Consider the following 17,595-nt stretch of genomic DNA (forward strand, 5'->3'; position numbering starts at 1 on the left):
ATCTGAATAAAGCTACAAGACGGAATCGTCACCTGGAGCAAAACAGCGGTTAGAATTTCTGAACGGAACAGTCATTAAATCGAGATAATTAAATACAGGTTTCATTACACCTCTAGACTGGTCTAAACAGAAAAATTAAATGTCTTTGGTATAATTATATTATTAATTTACACGACTCTTATATTACTCATATTATAACATTGACTCAAATGTCAACAGACCGATCGTCATTCACTGTAATAACTCAAAAATTCAAATGCCCCACTACTGAAAACAATTGCCCCCATTAGTTTGTAGAAAATCCCAAAAAACCATGGGATAATGCTGCTGATGATGTACTATATGGTAGCATATTTAGGGTGATATCACACTTGTAACACAAAGTGAAGTGCGTTCACTTCCAAAACAATGGCTACTAATTAGAATCAGAATAAGAACTGGGATTGTCGCTCGATTAAGAATGTTTAAGTGGTAGGTGCAAAATATACCACATAAGACAAAATTTGTTGTTTTCTACGAACTGCGTCGACTATTGTGCTTTTTGGGTATTTTGACTGGTGTCCGATCGAAAGTGAAACAGAAAGATGCGCTAATTTCGAAATCTTAATTTTCGGTTGACACTCTGGTATACACACCAGATCCACTATAAGGTATGCCCTAGCACCCGATTAGATTTTATTACATACTTCGAGAAGGTATTTGTTGAGTAATAAAACCTTCTAGTAGTTTATCGAGGGCTGGCCGTCCTTACCGCACGGTACAAATAAAACCTTCTAGTAGTTTATCGAAGTTCGGGTGCTTCCGGAGTCCAAAATGGCCGCTTTATATAAATGAGAATTTTGGGGATAACTAACCCGAACCTGACCCTAACCCTTTTTAAAAGACTGAACTTGGGTCTAATTTAGTTTTTACTTCTCTTAAAAGGGTTAGGGTTAGTATTCCCCTAAATACTCATTTGTATAAAGCGGCCATTTTGGTATAAGTTCTGGCTTGTTCTGGAATTTGTTGCTTCTAGTGGTGATAATTGATAATATTTGTACCGTGCGGTGAGGACGGCCAGCCTCGATAAACTACTAGAAGGTTTTATTACTCAACAAATACCTTCTCGAAGTATGTAATAAAATCTAATCGGGTGGCCGTATAGTGCTTCAGATATCTTTAAAAAAATTGCGCAAAACCCTACCAAAATGGGCAAATTTCTCATTTGTAATATAAATATTACAATAAAATATCGATTAATATCAGAATCTCCCTACACCTTTTTATAGGCCCACATTTCAGATTTTAATGGATTTTGGTTTCGATTTGGTAGGCAAGAATTATTATTTTGCAGTAGAAGCTGTTGTCATAATTATGTTTTTGTTTGAGACATAGCCGTACACGATTAGCGTTAGTTGCTAATTTTGTTATGTTTATCATACATAATTAGCACGAATGTAAGGCTAGTGGGTTAGTGGACAGATTCTTAAATTAATTAATTTTCGGAGTTCTCTGTTAAAATAGTTTATCTGGAAATATGTATCCAATTATAACTGGTGGTATTATACGATTATCTCCTAATGAAATTGACACCAAATGACCACGGCGGTTCCAATAAAACTGGCCATTGTCTTATATAATCTTGGGTTTAAATTATTAAGTGGTATCGAATTTGATGCTGTGATGATTACAGCCGGATATTATTTTAAAAGAATAAAGAGAGATGTTAAGTCGAAGACGACGACATTTTGTTCACAATATTTGTCTGAAGGTCAGACATGTTTGTAACTTTTAGTATCAATTTAAGCTTACCCAAATCTTGTTTTCATTTAGGTAAGGAAATGGTGGATTATATAGCAGACTATCTGGAAAATATCCGTAGCAGACGTGTCTTTCCAGACGTGAAGCCAGGCTACATGAGGAACTTGGTACCGGATGCAGCACCTATGGAAGGAGAGCATTGGGAGGATATATTTAAAGATATCGAACGTGTTATAATGCCCGGGGTAGGTACATATAGATAAACAATGTTAACATGGTACCAGCAATGGCCATGTAACTGACCACTGACAACTGACCTATTTCCGGATAGGTTGCAGAGTTTGAACTTTGCTAGGCCAATGACCTTTCATATAGGACGTTTTTCTTTTGAGTACTCGTTGGCGGGTTGGGGGTAGCGACGAAAGTGTTAAATAGAACATGTATTAAGCTAATGAAAATACGTGCATAAATAGCAACGATTGAAATTCCTCTTTTAGTTAATATTGAATCATTAATACGATTCACGGTGTATCAAAGACGTAGTAAATATTTAAGAAGGGTTTATACCATATTGATATAATCTCAAATTAGCCAGGTATTTCTTCTTACATTATTTGATTTGTGATAAAGGTTAATCGGATAATGGAAATATCACGAAAAGAAATCAAGAAATGGCTATCAATAAGATGACAGATATTGATCTATAGTGTATCTGACACTATTTTAGCATCCGACCTGTAATATACAAATATATCAACTATTACCAAAACTTCTTTGAGCGGCATGTAGTAATTGACACACGTCTTGGCGTACTGTGCACGGAACCGTGGGTATTCCACTAAAAACATCAACGCTGATTGGTTAATCAAATGTCTGACGTCATAGGTTCAATCACCGCTCGTATGACCCCTGACGCAACCTCCCACTACAACCGGTCAGATCTTCCTGGAGAACGCTAGATCGGAGACGGTCCTGCACATTTTAGCACATATGACTATGTGGATTGAGCAGGACCGTCTCTAACCTAGCGTTGTTCGACCTTCATGTAGTAGAGGTCATCGAAAGTATTAAAAAGAAACGAAATATAGATCTGTATTTTAATCAGATTGGAGTTCTCTCAGCCCTCAGAATAGTAATTGGGTTCCATATTATGTTTATTAACCAATCGTTCAGTAATGAGCAAAATGTTTTTTTTTTAATCACATGCGTCGGTTATATTGAATTGCACCCTGAAGCCCTTATTTGCTACATTATAAACAAAATAGAAAAAGGGCAGTTTTGATTAAAGCGACAACTGTAATTGTAAGAAGAATTGGACTATACTATTTCAGTTGCATTCATGAAGACTGTCCATTATATTCTAAATATTCTGTAAGCAGGTGAAATTGTGGGTTTAATGTTTTACATTTCTACACTAATGAAGCTTGGCGTGTTCTGTGGGGTACATTTGCTCGGACAGGGGCGTTTCCACCTACTCCACATCGTCTTCTAAACTGCCAACGGTTGGACACACCGACGTGTACACGGGTCTAGGTTTTCCGCCCCTCCCGAACGACTAGACACTTTAGCAGTTATGCTAGCAAAACTGCCAGCTATTGGGTTAAAAGCTGCACTGATATTGTGTTTCCCTTTGACAGGTTTACCATTTAAAACAACCAAATGTAAGCTTAAAAAATATTTCCATGTGGTTTGGACCTCTTTTTTAGTTCAATATTTAAATTTAGTTCTTTTAATTGGTCATATGACTTGGACCTGTTTTTGTGTCCAGTATTGTAATTTATTTCTCTTTTCGTGGCGAGTCAACTGGCATGGTTTTATCCGGGTCCTCCGGTTTCCTCCCACTGCTAAAACCCCTACGCGCAAGCGAATTATTGAAATAAAAAATTAAACCATATGTTAGTCCCGGAATGACATAGTTTGTGTCGAGTGGACGTTTAACCATCTCTCTCTCTCTCTCTCTCTCTCTCTCTCTCTCTTTTCGTGGCGTTAATTGATCATTGGGCTGTCGGTTATGATTTAAACTTGTAATACTAAATTATTGTTTAAGTGCAAATGAATTACTGTTTAGCTAAGTTTAAATGAATTCTTGTTTATCAAGGTGCAAATAATTAAACATAAAGCTATTGATTAAATTGTTTCGTGATACATGCATTCATTTTGATTGATACACTATTTACGGAAATATTTTTAAAGTCCTTTGTACGTGTATAACAAGTATACTAAACGTATTTTCAATTTTTTTAAAAATTACAGCTGGGAAAGTTTCTTATTTTTCTCGCTTTTCGTTTCAGATAACACATTGGCAGAGCCCTTATATGCATGCCTATTTTCCCGCCCTCAACTCCTTTCCTTCCTTATTAGGAGATATGTTGGCTAATGGAATCGGTTGCTTGGGTTTCACTTGGGTAAGTTCTACAAAAATTATAGTCTACACACTATATATAAATTATTTGTATTCTAAAACTACAAATCCTACAATCGTTATTATTTATGAAAATGTATATTTACTTTCCATCAAAATGTCGGCTAAGACAAGGTAAATCTGTACCCAGAAACGACACCAAAATCACAAGTGGTAGGTTTTGGTGGTTTCACAATTTAATGAAATTTTATTGTATTGAATGGGATTTGAGCATACAAGATACATCCGAATCATCGGATTTGTAGTTTCAGTAGCACCGGTACGAAAAACATTACGTATCATCATGAACACGTGACGCACGGAAACATGTTCTGGTCAACTACACTGTTAACATTATTATACATTATTATGTATTTTTACCCTTTTTTAACTGGCAGAAATATTGCTATCGTTATAACTGTATTTTAACATTGCATGTTATTTCACAGTCTGTAATGTATCTTTACCTCTAGCTATTATACATCCAAGGTAAAATTACATATCTGTAATTGGAGTACATGTAAAATTATCATGATGTTAATTTACATAAATTTTTACAATAACATTTAATACAAAAGAATGTTGTGTATTTTGACAGAGTTTATGTATAAATACCTCATAACTATTGTAGAATTATATATTATGTAACTAAAAGGAATGTGTTTGTCCCCGCTTGGCTAATTAGTCCTAGGTTCTATCCTGGCTAACACAGACAGTTTTGCGGAACTTTCAGCACGTAACACAACATTCGATAATGTAAAGAAATTGTGTGAATTATTTGTATATTACGTCCGCTTCCACCGAGGTGATATCGCAGACAATAAAGCAATTAAATGAAATGGGGTTTAAAGTGCTACTGTTCTGCTCCTTACACTGGAAGAGTAGGTGGCATGACACCGTCCAAGCAAAATGGCCCACACAACTCAATGTATGGCATATGTATGTCTTTATTAGCCAGTTCGGTACATTCAGATTTTGAATAACCTATTTCTCTAAAATGGACTAAAGTGACTGACAGAACAGTCAATATTTTGCGCAAAATTCGATATGTGGTCAAAGGGGAAATAACCGATGTGACCACTATTTGACAGTAAATTTACAATTTTATGTAAAAATAATACTCCAAACGGCATTTCTGTTAATATACAGCTCATATAATGTAAACTAACATATGGTTGTATTACTATATTAAATTTGATGTAATTTTACATAAACCTTGTATTTATAATTATGCATCGACATCGTTTTAAATGTAAGTTAACAAACCATGTGATTTGACAAATCCTGCACTGTATTTTTACTATACTTATAACTGTAAATATACATATAATTTTAACAGTGTATAATATGTAGATTATATGAGTTAACTCTGTGTACTGTGTTTTTCATGAAAATTAAGCACACGTAACTTTCATTTTGGAAATATTGATATAGACCTTTCTTTCAGTCTGATAGAAAGCGGCAAAATTATTTCGAAACAAAAACATAGAAATGAAAAATTGCCGGAGAATTGTATTCACTATATTTCCCATATATTTCCAATCTGCTTGATACACACGGCAATTTAAATGCACCCCGGTTATCAAACCCTTTAAAAATGTTATATCATTCTTTTGGAACCATTTGTAGTGGCACAGGAACTATGTATGAAGTGGGTTCGCAGACTTTAAATTGTGGGGGCAGATGGCAATGGTGTGAGGCAGTGGGGTCAGGTGTGTGTGTGTGGGGGGGGGGGATGCTATGTCTTCGCCTCTGGGAAATTTTGGAAACTAGGTACCTTTTAAATAGTGAGGTTATGATTTATAGCGGAAAGCAATTACCGCGATTTGTAAACTTTCATCTGTGAGGTGATGAATGTGATTAACACAAACGTTAAAAAGGTCGCTATAAAACTGGTCGGTAAACGCATTCCCGCGCCACTGACAGTATGACACCATACTTGATAGTTTGAACTTCAGAGAACTTTTAGAACTTAGATACTGGCGATGTAGTGGCAATATCCTAGATGTTCAAATGTAGACATAAACAAATAATTGTTAACTATTCGAATATACATGAAGCGATCAAAACCGTTATTGCTTACTATTACAATTTAATGTCTAGAAGGTAAATCACCCGCCATTTTTGTTTCGCCGAAAGTTATATCTTCCATTCATTTCGCTATATGTTATTAGCCAAAGTTAGGGACTAAGGGATGGATTATAATTTCCAGCCCTGTCAAGTTAGTAAACAAGTATGGGTGACATACCTCCTATATATTATATATTACAGTTGTCAGAATAACAGTAAGCAGTCTAGAATTTGATCCTGTCGCGCGCCTGTGTTCGAACATTCGCCATGAAAATCCTAGAAATCTAGTGAATTTAATAATTTTTTATATTTTATTTTATTGGCTTTTTTTAATTATAGGCTAGTAGTCCAGCATGTACTGAATTAGAGACGATAGTAATGGATTGGTTAGGTAAAATGATTGGACTTCCATCAGTATTTCTACATAGTAATCAACAAACAATGGGTGGAGGTGTTTTACAGGTATCTTATACAACCGTTTACTAAAAACAATCTGACAGACAATGTATATCCCTCGATTAAGACAATTCAGACATTTTTGTTGTTGTATTAAAGTTACATTGTGTAAGATTTAGATAAAAAAGTTTGTCATTCTTACTATAATAGATAATGCAAAATGAATTTATTGCAAATTTTATTCAAATTGCTCCATTGCAAGCGAAGATATTAGCTTTTGAAGGTTTGTCAAGATATGTGCATTAAAGGACAATATATATATTTTTAACACAGAGATCATTGCTACGGGAGATGTGTAACAAGCACGAGAAGAAACGGGAAGTGACGTCAAACATGACAAACACGAGTTGTCCTTCTATATAACTGACTGAAGTAACGAGCGATAACAGACAAACGATCGAATTTCATTTCACTGATAATTCAGTTGAAGATGAAAAGTTCTTATATGAGACGATGAGAGGATATCTGACAATTCAAAAAAAGAATTGGCTGTCAGTAGATAAAAGATAACGAGCAAATTAGAAAAAGTCCGTGCATTACCATGTTTTTATTAAGAAATACATCCCAAATTTATTTTTAACACAGAGATCATTGCTACGGGAGATGTGTAACAAGCACGAGAAGAAACGGGAAGTGACGTCAAACATGACAAACACGAGTTGTCCTTCTATATAACTGACTGAAGTAACGAGCGATGACAGACAAAAGATCGAATTTCATTTCACTGATAATTCAGTTGAAGATGAACAGTTGTTATATGAGACGATGAGAGGATATCTGACAATTGAAAAAAAAGAATTGGCTGTCAGTAGATAAAAGATAACGAAAAAATTAGAAAAAGTCCGTGCATTACCATGTTTTTATTAAGAACAGAATGAATAAAAACGGAGTGACAGCCAATTCTATTTTTGAATTGTGAGATACCCTTTCACCGTCCCATATAATAACTTTTCAACTTCAACGGAATTATCAGTGAAATGAAATTGGATCATTTGTCTGTTATCGCTCGTTACTTCAGTCAGTTATATAGAAGGACAACTCGTGTTTGTCATGTTTGGCGTCACTTCCCGTTTTTTCACGTGCTTGTTACACATCTCCCGTAGCAATGATCTTTGTGTTAAAATTATATTTGGAATGTATTTAACCAGTTCTATCACATATGTAATAATGACTGAGACCAATATTGTCTTTTAATTGCAACCACCGCACTGGTTGTTCGAAGCTTAACCTCGCTTCACGATTTTTAGATTAAATCAAAATATGGATGAACCGTTCTAATTTACTTAATATTGGAGATATCCGATGGCATCGAAAGTTAATTATATTCTTGTCATGTTAATAAAAGACTAATTAATAGTTTATATAACATTTCAGGCCTAAAGAAAGACCTACAATATTTAGATTTAGCTCTTACATAATGTATGTTTAAATAACACAAACATTCAAGTTCAGTCCTATTAAGGTTGACAGACCATGTTCCACTGTATCGTATTTGCCAACGATCTATGAACCTTATACTCTTGGTATAATCAAGTTGGTAATGGCGTGAATTACTAGCTTGTCTGGGTATCAGATATAGTATGGAGCGGAATTCACGACATAATTCTAATTCTTAACCAGGTAGTACGGATACTAATGTTTACTTCTGTGCTTGAAACGTATTACGTACGTCTGTTAAATTGGCTATTTACACACGTAATTCATACGACTTATTTCTTAAACATTGCAGTTTGGATTTGTATTTCTATTATTACTTTTAATGTATTGTCATGCTTTGATATTAAAGCAGATTTTAGCCTGTATAGTTTCGTAAACCTTTTTGCAATTTGACAAATGTTTTGCGCTAGAAGCAATATAATTTTAACTTTCTAGTTTACAACATTATATTATTACATTATATTATATTATTTTTGCAATTCTTTCTAGACAACAGCCAGTAACGCCACGTTTGTATCTCTATTGGCGGCTAGATCAGAAGCCATCAGACGTTATAAGAGTAGTCTGGGACTAGAAGATGCTGAAATTAACGCCAGACTCGTAGCTTATTGCTCTGATCAGGTAAGTACTAACGTTTGGGGTAATTATAACATACCTTAAATGACAGTTCACAGTGGTAGAGATGAAATGTAATGGGGTTTAACGTCCTACGTTTCTACGCCGACTGGGCTAATGAAGAGGTTATTAGGTCATACAGCGTGCTATGAGGAAAATATTGCCCGGTCAGCGGCGCTACGGTCCACTTTTATTACGAATTCCAACTGCCAATGTGTACAAGAGACCTCGGTCTTTAGTTCCATCCGAATGTTTTCCTGAATGAAAATGATATGACATAATAAGATTGTGTTTATAATATGTCATTTATTGTAGGCCCATTCATCAGTAGAGAAGGCTACATTGATAGGATTGGTACAGCTAAGATTATTAGAAAGTGATGACAATTTAAGTTTACGTGGTGAAATACTTCAAGAAGCTGTTGACAGAGATAGAGAACAAGGACTTATACCCTTTTTTGTGAGTTTAAAAAATATATATGAATAATCTATGGCATACGGCAATGCGGTAATGCGAAAGCCTTCTTTTAACTCTGTACAAGATGACTGACTTTTAAGGTCACGCCCTGTATAGTTCTACTTGTGACGTACGTTGTTTTCATCGGACGTAGTAGTACATAATGGCCCAGGCAGAATTGGTCCCTTTTACCCCTTTACCCCTTTAACGCACCCATTTACACTCAATAGGAAAACATTTTTATATTTCCAACACCTTTATTTATTTTTCTAATATTTTGAAAAGGGTTTCAGAATTTAATTTGCAGTTAATGTCACCCCTCTCGGTGATATTAGATGCCAAGAGAATAGTTGTTGCTGATCAGTTTTGGTCATCCGGTTATTAACGTTGGATTATGTATTGTATAGAATCAAATACAGGTATCGCATATCCCTCTCCACAGAACCAAACCCGAATCCTGCCCCGTATTCAATTCAACCGAACTTAGTTTAATAAACTATTGGATTCATATAAAAACATACTATGCCTAATCTAGGTTTACCACGACAAACGTTGCGAAACAAATATTCTGCTGAACTGAATGCTCGGTGGAAGCAAATGTAACGTTATCACCGGGAACTAGTAAAGTATTGTATGATTACAAATAGCACCATGCTCAATCTCCAACTGCGAAACCAAACTTTGCAAAGTAAATATCCAACTGAACGGGGAGCAAGTGGTCAAATATTCAACCGGAAGTAGAAGATATATATGATGATATAGGCATCCTCCGCAGTGTACTATTCAACCGGAAGTAGAAGATATATATGATGATATAGGCATCCTCCGCAGTGTACAAATACATAGAGTTAATGTTGTCTTAAATATTATAATTTATTCTTAGGTCTGTGCCACTTTAGGAACAACTGGTGCGTGTGCTTTCGATAATCTGAAAGAACTAGGTGAAATTTGTAAGTTAGTATTACATTTAGAAATGCAAAGGAATTACCATCGATCCTTTTAAGCGAACAAAATAAAAAAAAAATCAAACGCATCTACATGTATTTAACAAAACCCAGCAAAAAGTAAAATATGGAGATTCGGTGACAAATATGACTCAAAAATGGCCAACAACAAGGTTGGTATATAAAATAGCACTGATTTGGCTTCAGTGATATATTAACCGAAATGAAATGAAATGAAATGGGGTTTAACGTCCTACTGGTCTGCCCCGACTGGACTAATGAAGACGGGCATACGCCATACAATGTGCTATGGGGAAATTTTGCCCTGACAGCGGCGCTACGTCCTACTCTTATATATCTAATTCCAACAGCCACGGGATCTTTTAAACGGGACCTCGGAGTTTCGTCCCATCCGAACGACTAGATATATTAACCATTTAAAGTTGTAATGAGCCAGAAGACCAATCTTCATTTTCGTTGTTTTATTTGAGGTTAGATACAAACAAAAACAAACATACCTCAAAAATCATGGCGGCGTGATGATATCAATAGACAGTAATGTGAACTTTAGATGGCCTCAAACATGCGTTAGGATTGATAGATTTTAATAATTTTAAACTGTTCATTGTGTATGCTACGAAAGTCTGTATTTGCTTTATTCTGGAGTGTTGGAGCATTATCTATGGACTTTGTGTTTCAGGTGATTCAGAAGGATTGTGGATGCACATTGATGCCGCTTATGCTGGAACTGCTTTTATCTGTCCTGAATACAGAAAATATATGGAAGGTATTGAACATGCACAGACGTTCGCTTTTAACCCTTCAAAATGGATGATGGTACATTTTGATTGTACCGCTATGTGGTAAGAGCAATACACTTTTAGCTAGTCGAATCTAATAAGAATTGAGATGATGAAGACAGGTTAATGAAGACCGGCACACGTATGCCATACATTGTGCTGTGAAGGTATTTTGTTCGGTCAGCGACGCGGCCTAATTAGTGATGTACATGTAACAAGCGTTGCCGAGTTTAGTATTTTAGTTTCATTTTGACACAATTTGTTATATTTCAAATTTGGGTTTATCTACGGACGTATATTTTGTACGAAGCAGATTGCCATCACACATAATAAATGGAAACACAAAATGCTATTTTGAAGGAGATAAACTCAATATTTTCCATAACATTCGAAATTAAAAACAGGAATTAGAATTCAATATTGGTCAATTTCAATCAATATTGATTGGTTTTTTCTTGCCTTAAAAATATAGGACCCTATAATATCCAATATTAAAGACACAATTAAAAATTTGTAATCAGTACATGAGTAGTATATTCTACGGTTTTGGCCAGTTTGTAGTGAACAAATAAAAACATATCCTACAAGACAATGTGGAAATAATTAGTAAAGGCTCATTCACAAACCACAATATAATAATAGAAATAAACGTGTAGAATGGACTATGAAGGCGTAAACGACAGTCGTTCAATTTGAAGTGTTCACATAGTAAATCGAACATAATTGATTAGAAATTGCAATATTGTTTTACAATAATTGAATATAAATCACTTTACATTCATCCATATTACATTAATATGTGCTTTCAGAACCATTTTCGTCTATTTCAAGGTTCCAAAAAATAGAGCCATCCGCCCTTTAAAAAAAACAATATTTTATTTTTGACCCAGGGAAAAGAGTAAGTACAATTTTAAGATCGACAATGATTATTGTTTTTGTTTACCGAATATATCGTCTTTTTATAGGGTTAAAAACAGTGGAGCTCTGCACAGAACATTTAATGTTGATCCATTGTATCTAAAACATGAAAATTCAGGTAATACATATGATGTTTTATTTTAGACCTTAACCCGAGCTATAACTGTGTCATATCCTGGGATTCTCTAGGATGGCACAATGAGTAAGGCGCTAGCTCGCTCCCGTTGTCGTCCGAGAAAATTCCTCGGGATTTTCTGACTTGGTTTCCCCTGTTAGTGGAGCACGATGGAGGGCCTGACTAAAAGCAGTGTCTACTGTCTAGTCGTTCGGATGGTACAAAAAAACGAGGTCCCGTGGACACATTTCCGTGCACGTAAAAGAACCCTTGGCAGTTCGAATTCGAGATAAGGCCAGGCCGTAGTGTTGACCGGCAGAAAAATAATACTTAAACGACATTTCATGTCATTTCATTTTCGCCATATCCCGGAACTCACTCAGTTCGAAAGCGTATTTCAATATTGTAGCTCCGAGCTGAAAGAAGACGGAAAGGATCTAGGACCCATACACAATATATTGTGACCTTGTAGTCCTTCAGATATTACAAGAGTCTGGAATGGTTCTTCAAATCTTTAATACTGGAAACTTATAATAATAATTATATACATACACTTACAGGACCGCGGATAACCGACTAGTACCTCACGCTGCTAAGTCGGATAGATCTAAACGACTGACGTGTCAAGTACACATAAGAAATAAAACAATTAATAGATTAATCATACGATTGGCATATTCACCAAACAGGCCATATTGGCAGTTACTTTCTATCTATAAAAGTTTTATAAACAATAATGGATTATAATAAATTAACATGCCATTAGCATTTCATAACATTTCACCCTTGGCTAATCAGCTTTTAATAGCACACACACGATGTTTTGAAGGGATAGAATAATTGTTATCCTTAGAATTTACATGTACACAGAATACAATTTGTCGACTTTCCTTTTTTTGAATTATTAAAGCATTATCTGAATTAATATTCTAGATTTAAATTCTAACATATAACAACTTTAACCAGGACGGCTGTAATATTATATATTATATATACAAAAAACAAAGTTCACGATGCATTGTCCGTTGCCATGGACCGTTTATGGTCATTCTTATAAAATAAATCAAATGATTGTATGTTAGTCTCAGTACGACCTAGGTAGAGTGTCAAGGAGACGTTAAGACGACGTCATTCCATTGAAGAATAAGATGAAAGAATATCCGAAATATAATTAATGATTTTATGTTTCAGGTGCGGCCATAGATTACATGGTAAGATATATACTTTATAAGTCCCTATTACAATACTTGAAAAGGGATGCATGTCTTTGATTTAGGCCCTACATATTATCTGCATTAGAATTATTATATCCGTATCCCATCACTATTTCTTACGATCAGATGATCGTGTTTCTGGTGTGGTTCAGACAACTGATTAGGAATTCCCTGCTTTCTTCTAGTACAACGTTGCTGTCCTAGCGATATTATTCACCATGTTATCTCATACGTTAATTTTTAAATAAAGAATCGAACTAATAAGACCTGAAAGTTACCCTTCTTTAATGTATAACACTCATTCCTTTTACAAATAGACTTACAGTTTTAGAATACAAAAATAACACTGGTATGTATTTTGCTCGTGTTTCAGCACTGGCAAATACCATTGAGTAGAAGATTCAGAGCATTAAAACTCTGGTTTGTTCTCAGATCATTTGGCGTTGAAGGTATCCAGAAACATGTTAGAGAGGTAAAGGTTTACTTCTTGCTTGGTTCTTACCCCAGCAGTATTAAATAATTTAAGAAAGAGTAGGGCTATTTATTGGAAACGATGTCATGTTTTTCGACAACAACAAACATAGTATAATCCTAGAGTGGCAATTACCGATTGAGCAGAATAATGCTAATGATTTAATGTTAGTTGGAAATAATCTTTGAATATGCCCTCTAATTACCACATGTAGCCGTCTGAATCCTACAGTTTTATACACATAAATAATTATGGCTTATTTTCAGGGCGTGCGACTAGCCAAGGTGTTTGAAAATATGATAAGGAAAGACAAACGATTTGAGATTCCCGCTGAACGTATCCTCGGAATGGTTGTTTTCAGATTAGCGGTAAGGGAGATAACAATTTTTCTATTATCAGGATTCAGACATCAACGTTAAATCCATGCCGTTCCTTTCCCTGGACATTTTTGTCCCCCGCCCTTTGAAGAAAGCAGAGGACTATTAAAATGTGTCTGTCTGTCTGTCTGTCTTCCCGTCCGTTCGTCCGTCACACTTTTGGGGACACAATAACTCCCCTTCTAATTGAGCTAGAATGTTCAAACTTGGTGTAGTTGTTTATTAGGTCGATGCCTTGATGGTGATCGAAGATGAACATTTTCTGCTTAGGGTAAGCAGAGATAAGCAGTTTGATTGGTTAATGCTTTGGGACACAATAACTTAGTTCTGATTAAGTGAGAGTGATCAAACTTGGTGTATAGTTTTACTTTATAGTTTCAGTACTTTGACTAATTTCGATAATGAGCATTTTCTGCTGAGGGTAAGCAGAGCGATAAGCAATTTGATTGGTCGAGACTTTGGAACAAAATAACCCCCCTTCTAATTGAGGTAGAATGTTCAAACTTGGTGTGTAGGCGTTCATTAGGTGAATGCCTTGATGGTGTTCAATGATGAACATAGTCTGCTTACGGTAAGCAGAGATAAGCAATTTCACTGGTTGATGCTTTTGGGGACAATAATTTTGGTTATAATAAAGTGAGAGCTATGAAAATCTAAGTATAGATTCATTATATCATTACCTTGACTAAGTTTGATGAGCATTTTCTGCTTTTGATTGGTCAAGACTTTGGAATATAACAACTCTGCTTTTAATTGAGACAAAATGTTTAAACTTGATGTTGATGTTCATTTGGTGAATGTTGATGTTCATTTGGTGAATGTTTTGACTGAGGTCAATGATTAACATTTCCCGCTAAAGCTAAGCAGAGCTAAGAAATTTCTTTGACTTCGAGTCTATCTGATAGAGTGTGACGAAACTTAGTGTTAGTTGATAATCAGTTTGGTTGCTCGATACTTTTGAAAAACATAAACTTTAACATGCAAGTAATTAATATGTGACGTCTATTTATTTCGGGATTTCGGCAGGGGACACCAGCCTCACTGTTGGCTTGTAGAACATGCCGATGATCGTAATACTTACAACCACAAAGACCCTAACATATCACAATCATGAGGGGGTTGACCATGTCGATTTTTTGGTGCGCCAGGCCAAAAGAATCTATAGATCATGACGTCATTTTCGTACCCGATTTCCGTAATTCACGTCTGTTTATTTCTCGACCCTTCCGTCTCCAAATCACGAGTATTCACCACGACCTGGGGAAAAACGTTAATTTAAACAATCTGGCCCTACTCTAGACCAAAAAGTATTATGCAAAATTGGGCGGGGTGGGGGCGGGGATTGTAATGAAATAAATAGACAAACCAGTCTTGAAATCGGTGAAACAATGGCTAGTATTAGTGTTGTTGTGTATGCATACTGTTCAGAGTGGCTTACACCCTTTCGTATTCGCCCCCGGTATGTGAAAATAAATTAAAGAATCCGTACTTCAAAGCATTCCATTTCAAATTTATGACTTATTAAAAACACTTTCTGTTTGGTTTTGTTTTAGGGTGAAAATGATCTAACCGAATTACTGCTGAAAAGATTAAATCATTCCGGTAAAGTCCACATGGTACCAGCTGCTCTGAAAGGCAAATACGTCATCCGTTTTACTGTCACCTCTCAATACACAACACATAGTGACATAGAACGTGACTGGAAGGTGATTCAAGATTATGCTTCCAAAGTACTGGCAGACGAAATGAGCGAGGAAGAGGAAGATGAAGAAATTATACCCGTTAAGGAGCCAAATAAAGTTACACCAAAATATCGTCCACGAATGGGCAGTCTGCGTCGCAAAGATTTCGGCATGAGTCTAATACTCAGCAACGTACCATTTTCCCCCAAATTCATCAACGGCAGTTTTGCAGCCCTTTTCGATAATAGCAACGTTATTGTTGAATTTGCCAAAGAATTGTCTAGTGGTAACTTCAACGGCCATTCCCTACGTCTGTCGCCACGACGACGTATAAAACTACGAGATGCGTCCAAACAGCAGAGTTTGGATTGCGCGCCGCTTAGTCCGCGACACTCCTCATTGCGTTTCAAACAGGGCTCTTTAGATTCTAAGATTGATGACATACTAGAAACGTCATCATTTGAGAGCGACTCCCAGACCAATAACCCAAACAGTGACATAGGTGAGGACGACTTAGATGACAACGAAACAGATCCAGATTCCAGTCCTCGCAAACAGAAGGTCGTCATTAGTCTGCAACCTAGTATGATATTACAGTCTAACGGAAACCGTGAAAACGGATCCAAGTCTGTCAATGGCGTGCATTTGATCTGTGAGAATTGCGGAAGATCTTTCGAGGATTGAGCTGAGCATGTGTTCTATTTAATTGATATTTAATTAAACGTTATATAACTCGTATAATGTATAACCACACCGACTGCTGAAAACTGGCTGCTTTAAAGCAAGCTGGGAAAGTCGTTTCTTTTTTATAAACTAAAACTAGAGTCACATAAAACAGACTCGATGATTCGTCCCGTGAAATCTATAGATCTTGGTTCAGGTCTGACCTCTGTATTGTCTGTGACCTTTAGTGTATGTATACTGTAATGATGATAGACTGTAAGGGTTGTATATAAACCCCACAGAAATTGTTCAATATGACGAAGCAACGACAAACGTAAATAGCAAATAAATTAATAATGCAGACGTTCAACCCCAAATTTTTTAAATCAAGATTTTTTTTTTACAAAATTGTAGTAGATATATTTAATTAAAAACTCTGAATCTTTTTTTCCTTCCGATATATTTTTCGTCTACTCTACATAACATCTAACCACTTCTTTACTATGTATCTTTCAATACGGATTTGAACCACTGTTATTGGCTGAAATCATTATTACCAAATGAAAAGCATATGTTCTTAAATCAGATAAGATGAGCACACACTTTAAGATGTTGTTAGACTTTAGTGTATAGTGTAAATATAAAAATAATAAAAACAAACAAAAACGAAAGTATGGTCTAATTTTAATTAAACTGCTATCCTTATAATAATATAACTATCAATTTATTGTCAAATTTCAATTAAAATGGAATTTTATTTTTCCCAACTTTAATTTTAATTATGTTAAATCCGTTCCTGTTTATGAACCCTTACGCAACGCTCGTTTTTTTTTCGAATTATGAATAATCAGATATATGGTTAAAGGTTTAATGAAAATGACATGAATTATTTCAAACATATCTAATTATCTATCCCTGATATAAACATATCTATAATAAGCTTATATCTATATATTATTGTCTATGTTATGCATCTATTATAATTATTGATATGTGGTAGAAATAAAGGTATTATCTAACTTCCGAGTGTCTTATTGAACAGTAACTTAACATGTATTAACATAATAATTCTATATTCTTTGAATGGCGTTTAGTAATTGGAACATAATCAAATAACACACTTTTATGGATAACAATTACTATGGTTTATTTCACTGCGACGTTTCAACAAGATTTCACAAGTCGTTATCAAGCATACACACAGATAACAAGTAATTGTTATTCCATAAAAGTGT

General features: G+C 35.3%; 1 protein-coding gene across 1 annotated transcript in view; it reads left to right on the plus strand.

The window, feature by feature from the left end:
* The window catches only part of LOC126814621 (histidine decarboxylase), a 62,263-nt gene extending 44,880 nt beyond the window's left edge, over window positions 1-17,383 (plus strand). Inside the window, exons 2-13 of the mRNA XM_050539894.2 lie at window positions 1,813-1,985; window positions 4,032-4,145; window positions 6,551-6,673; window positions 8,594-8,725; window positions 9,035-9,178; window positions 10,059-10,125; window positions 10,820-10,982; window positions 11,885-11,955; window positions 13,144-13,163; window positions 13,540-13,638; window positions 13,905-14,006; window positions 15,569-17,383. Of these exons, the coding sequence (XP_050395851.1) occupies window positions 1,813-1,985; window positions 4,032-4,145; window positions 6,551-6,673; window positions 8,594-8,725; window positions 9,035-9,178; window positions 10,059-10,125; window positions 10,820-10,982; window positions 11,885-11,955; window positions 13,144-13,163; window positions 13,540-13,638; window positions 13,905-14,006; window positions 15,569-16,381 (2,021 nt within the window). The 3' untranslated portion in view covers window positions 16,382-17,383. The remainder of the gene's footprint in view (window positions 1-1,812; window positions 1,986-4,031; window positions 4,146-6,550; window positions 6,674-8,593; window positions 8,726-9,034; window positions 9,179-10,058; window positions 10,126-10,819; window positions 10,983-11,884; window positions 11,956-13,143; window positions 13,164-13,539; window positions 13,639-13,904; window positions 14,007-15,568) is intronic.
* Window positions 17,384-17,595: the final 212 nt, after the last annotated feature.

This window comes from Patella vulgata, chromosome 3, assembly GCF_932274485.2.
Source record: "Patella vulgata chromosome 3, xgPatVulg1.2, whole genome shotgun sequence".
NCBI lineage: Eukaryota > Metazoa > Mollusca > Gastropoda > Patellidae > Patella > Patella vulgata.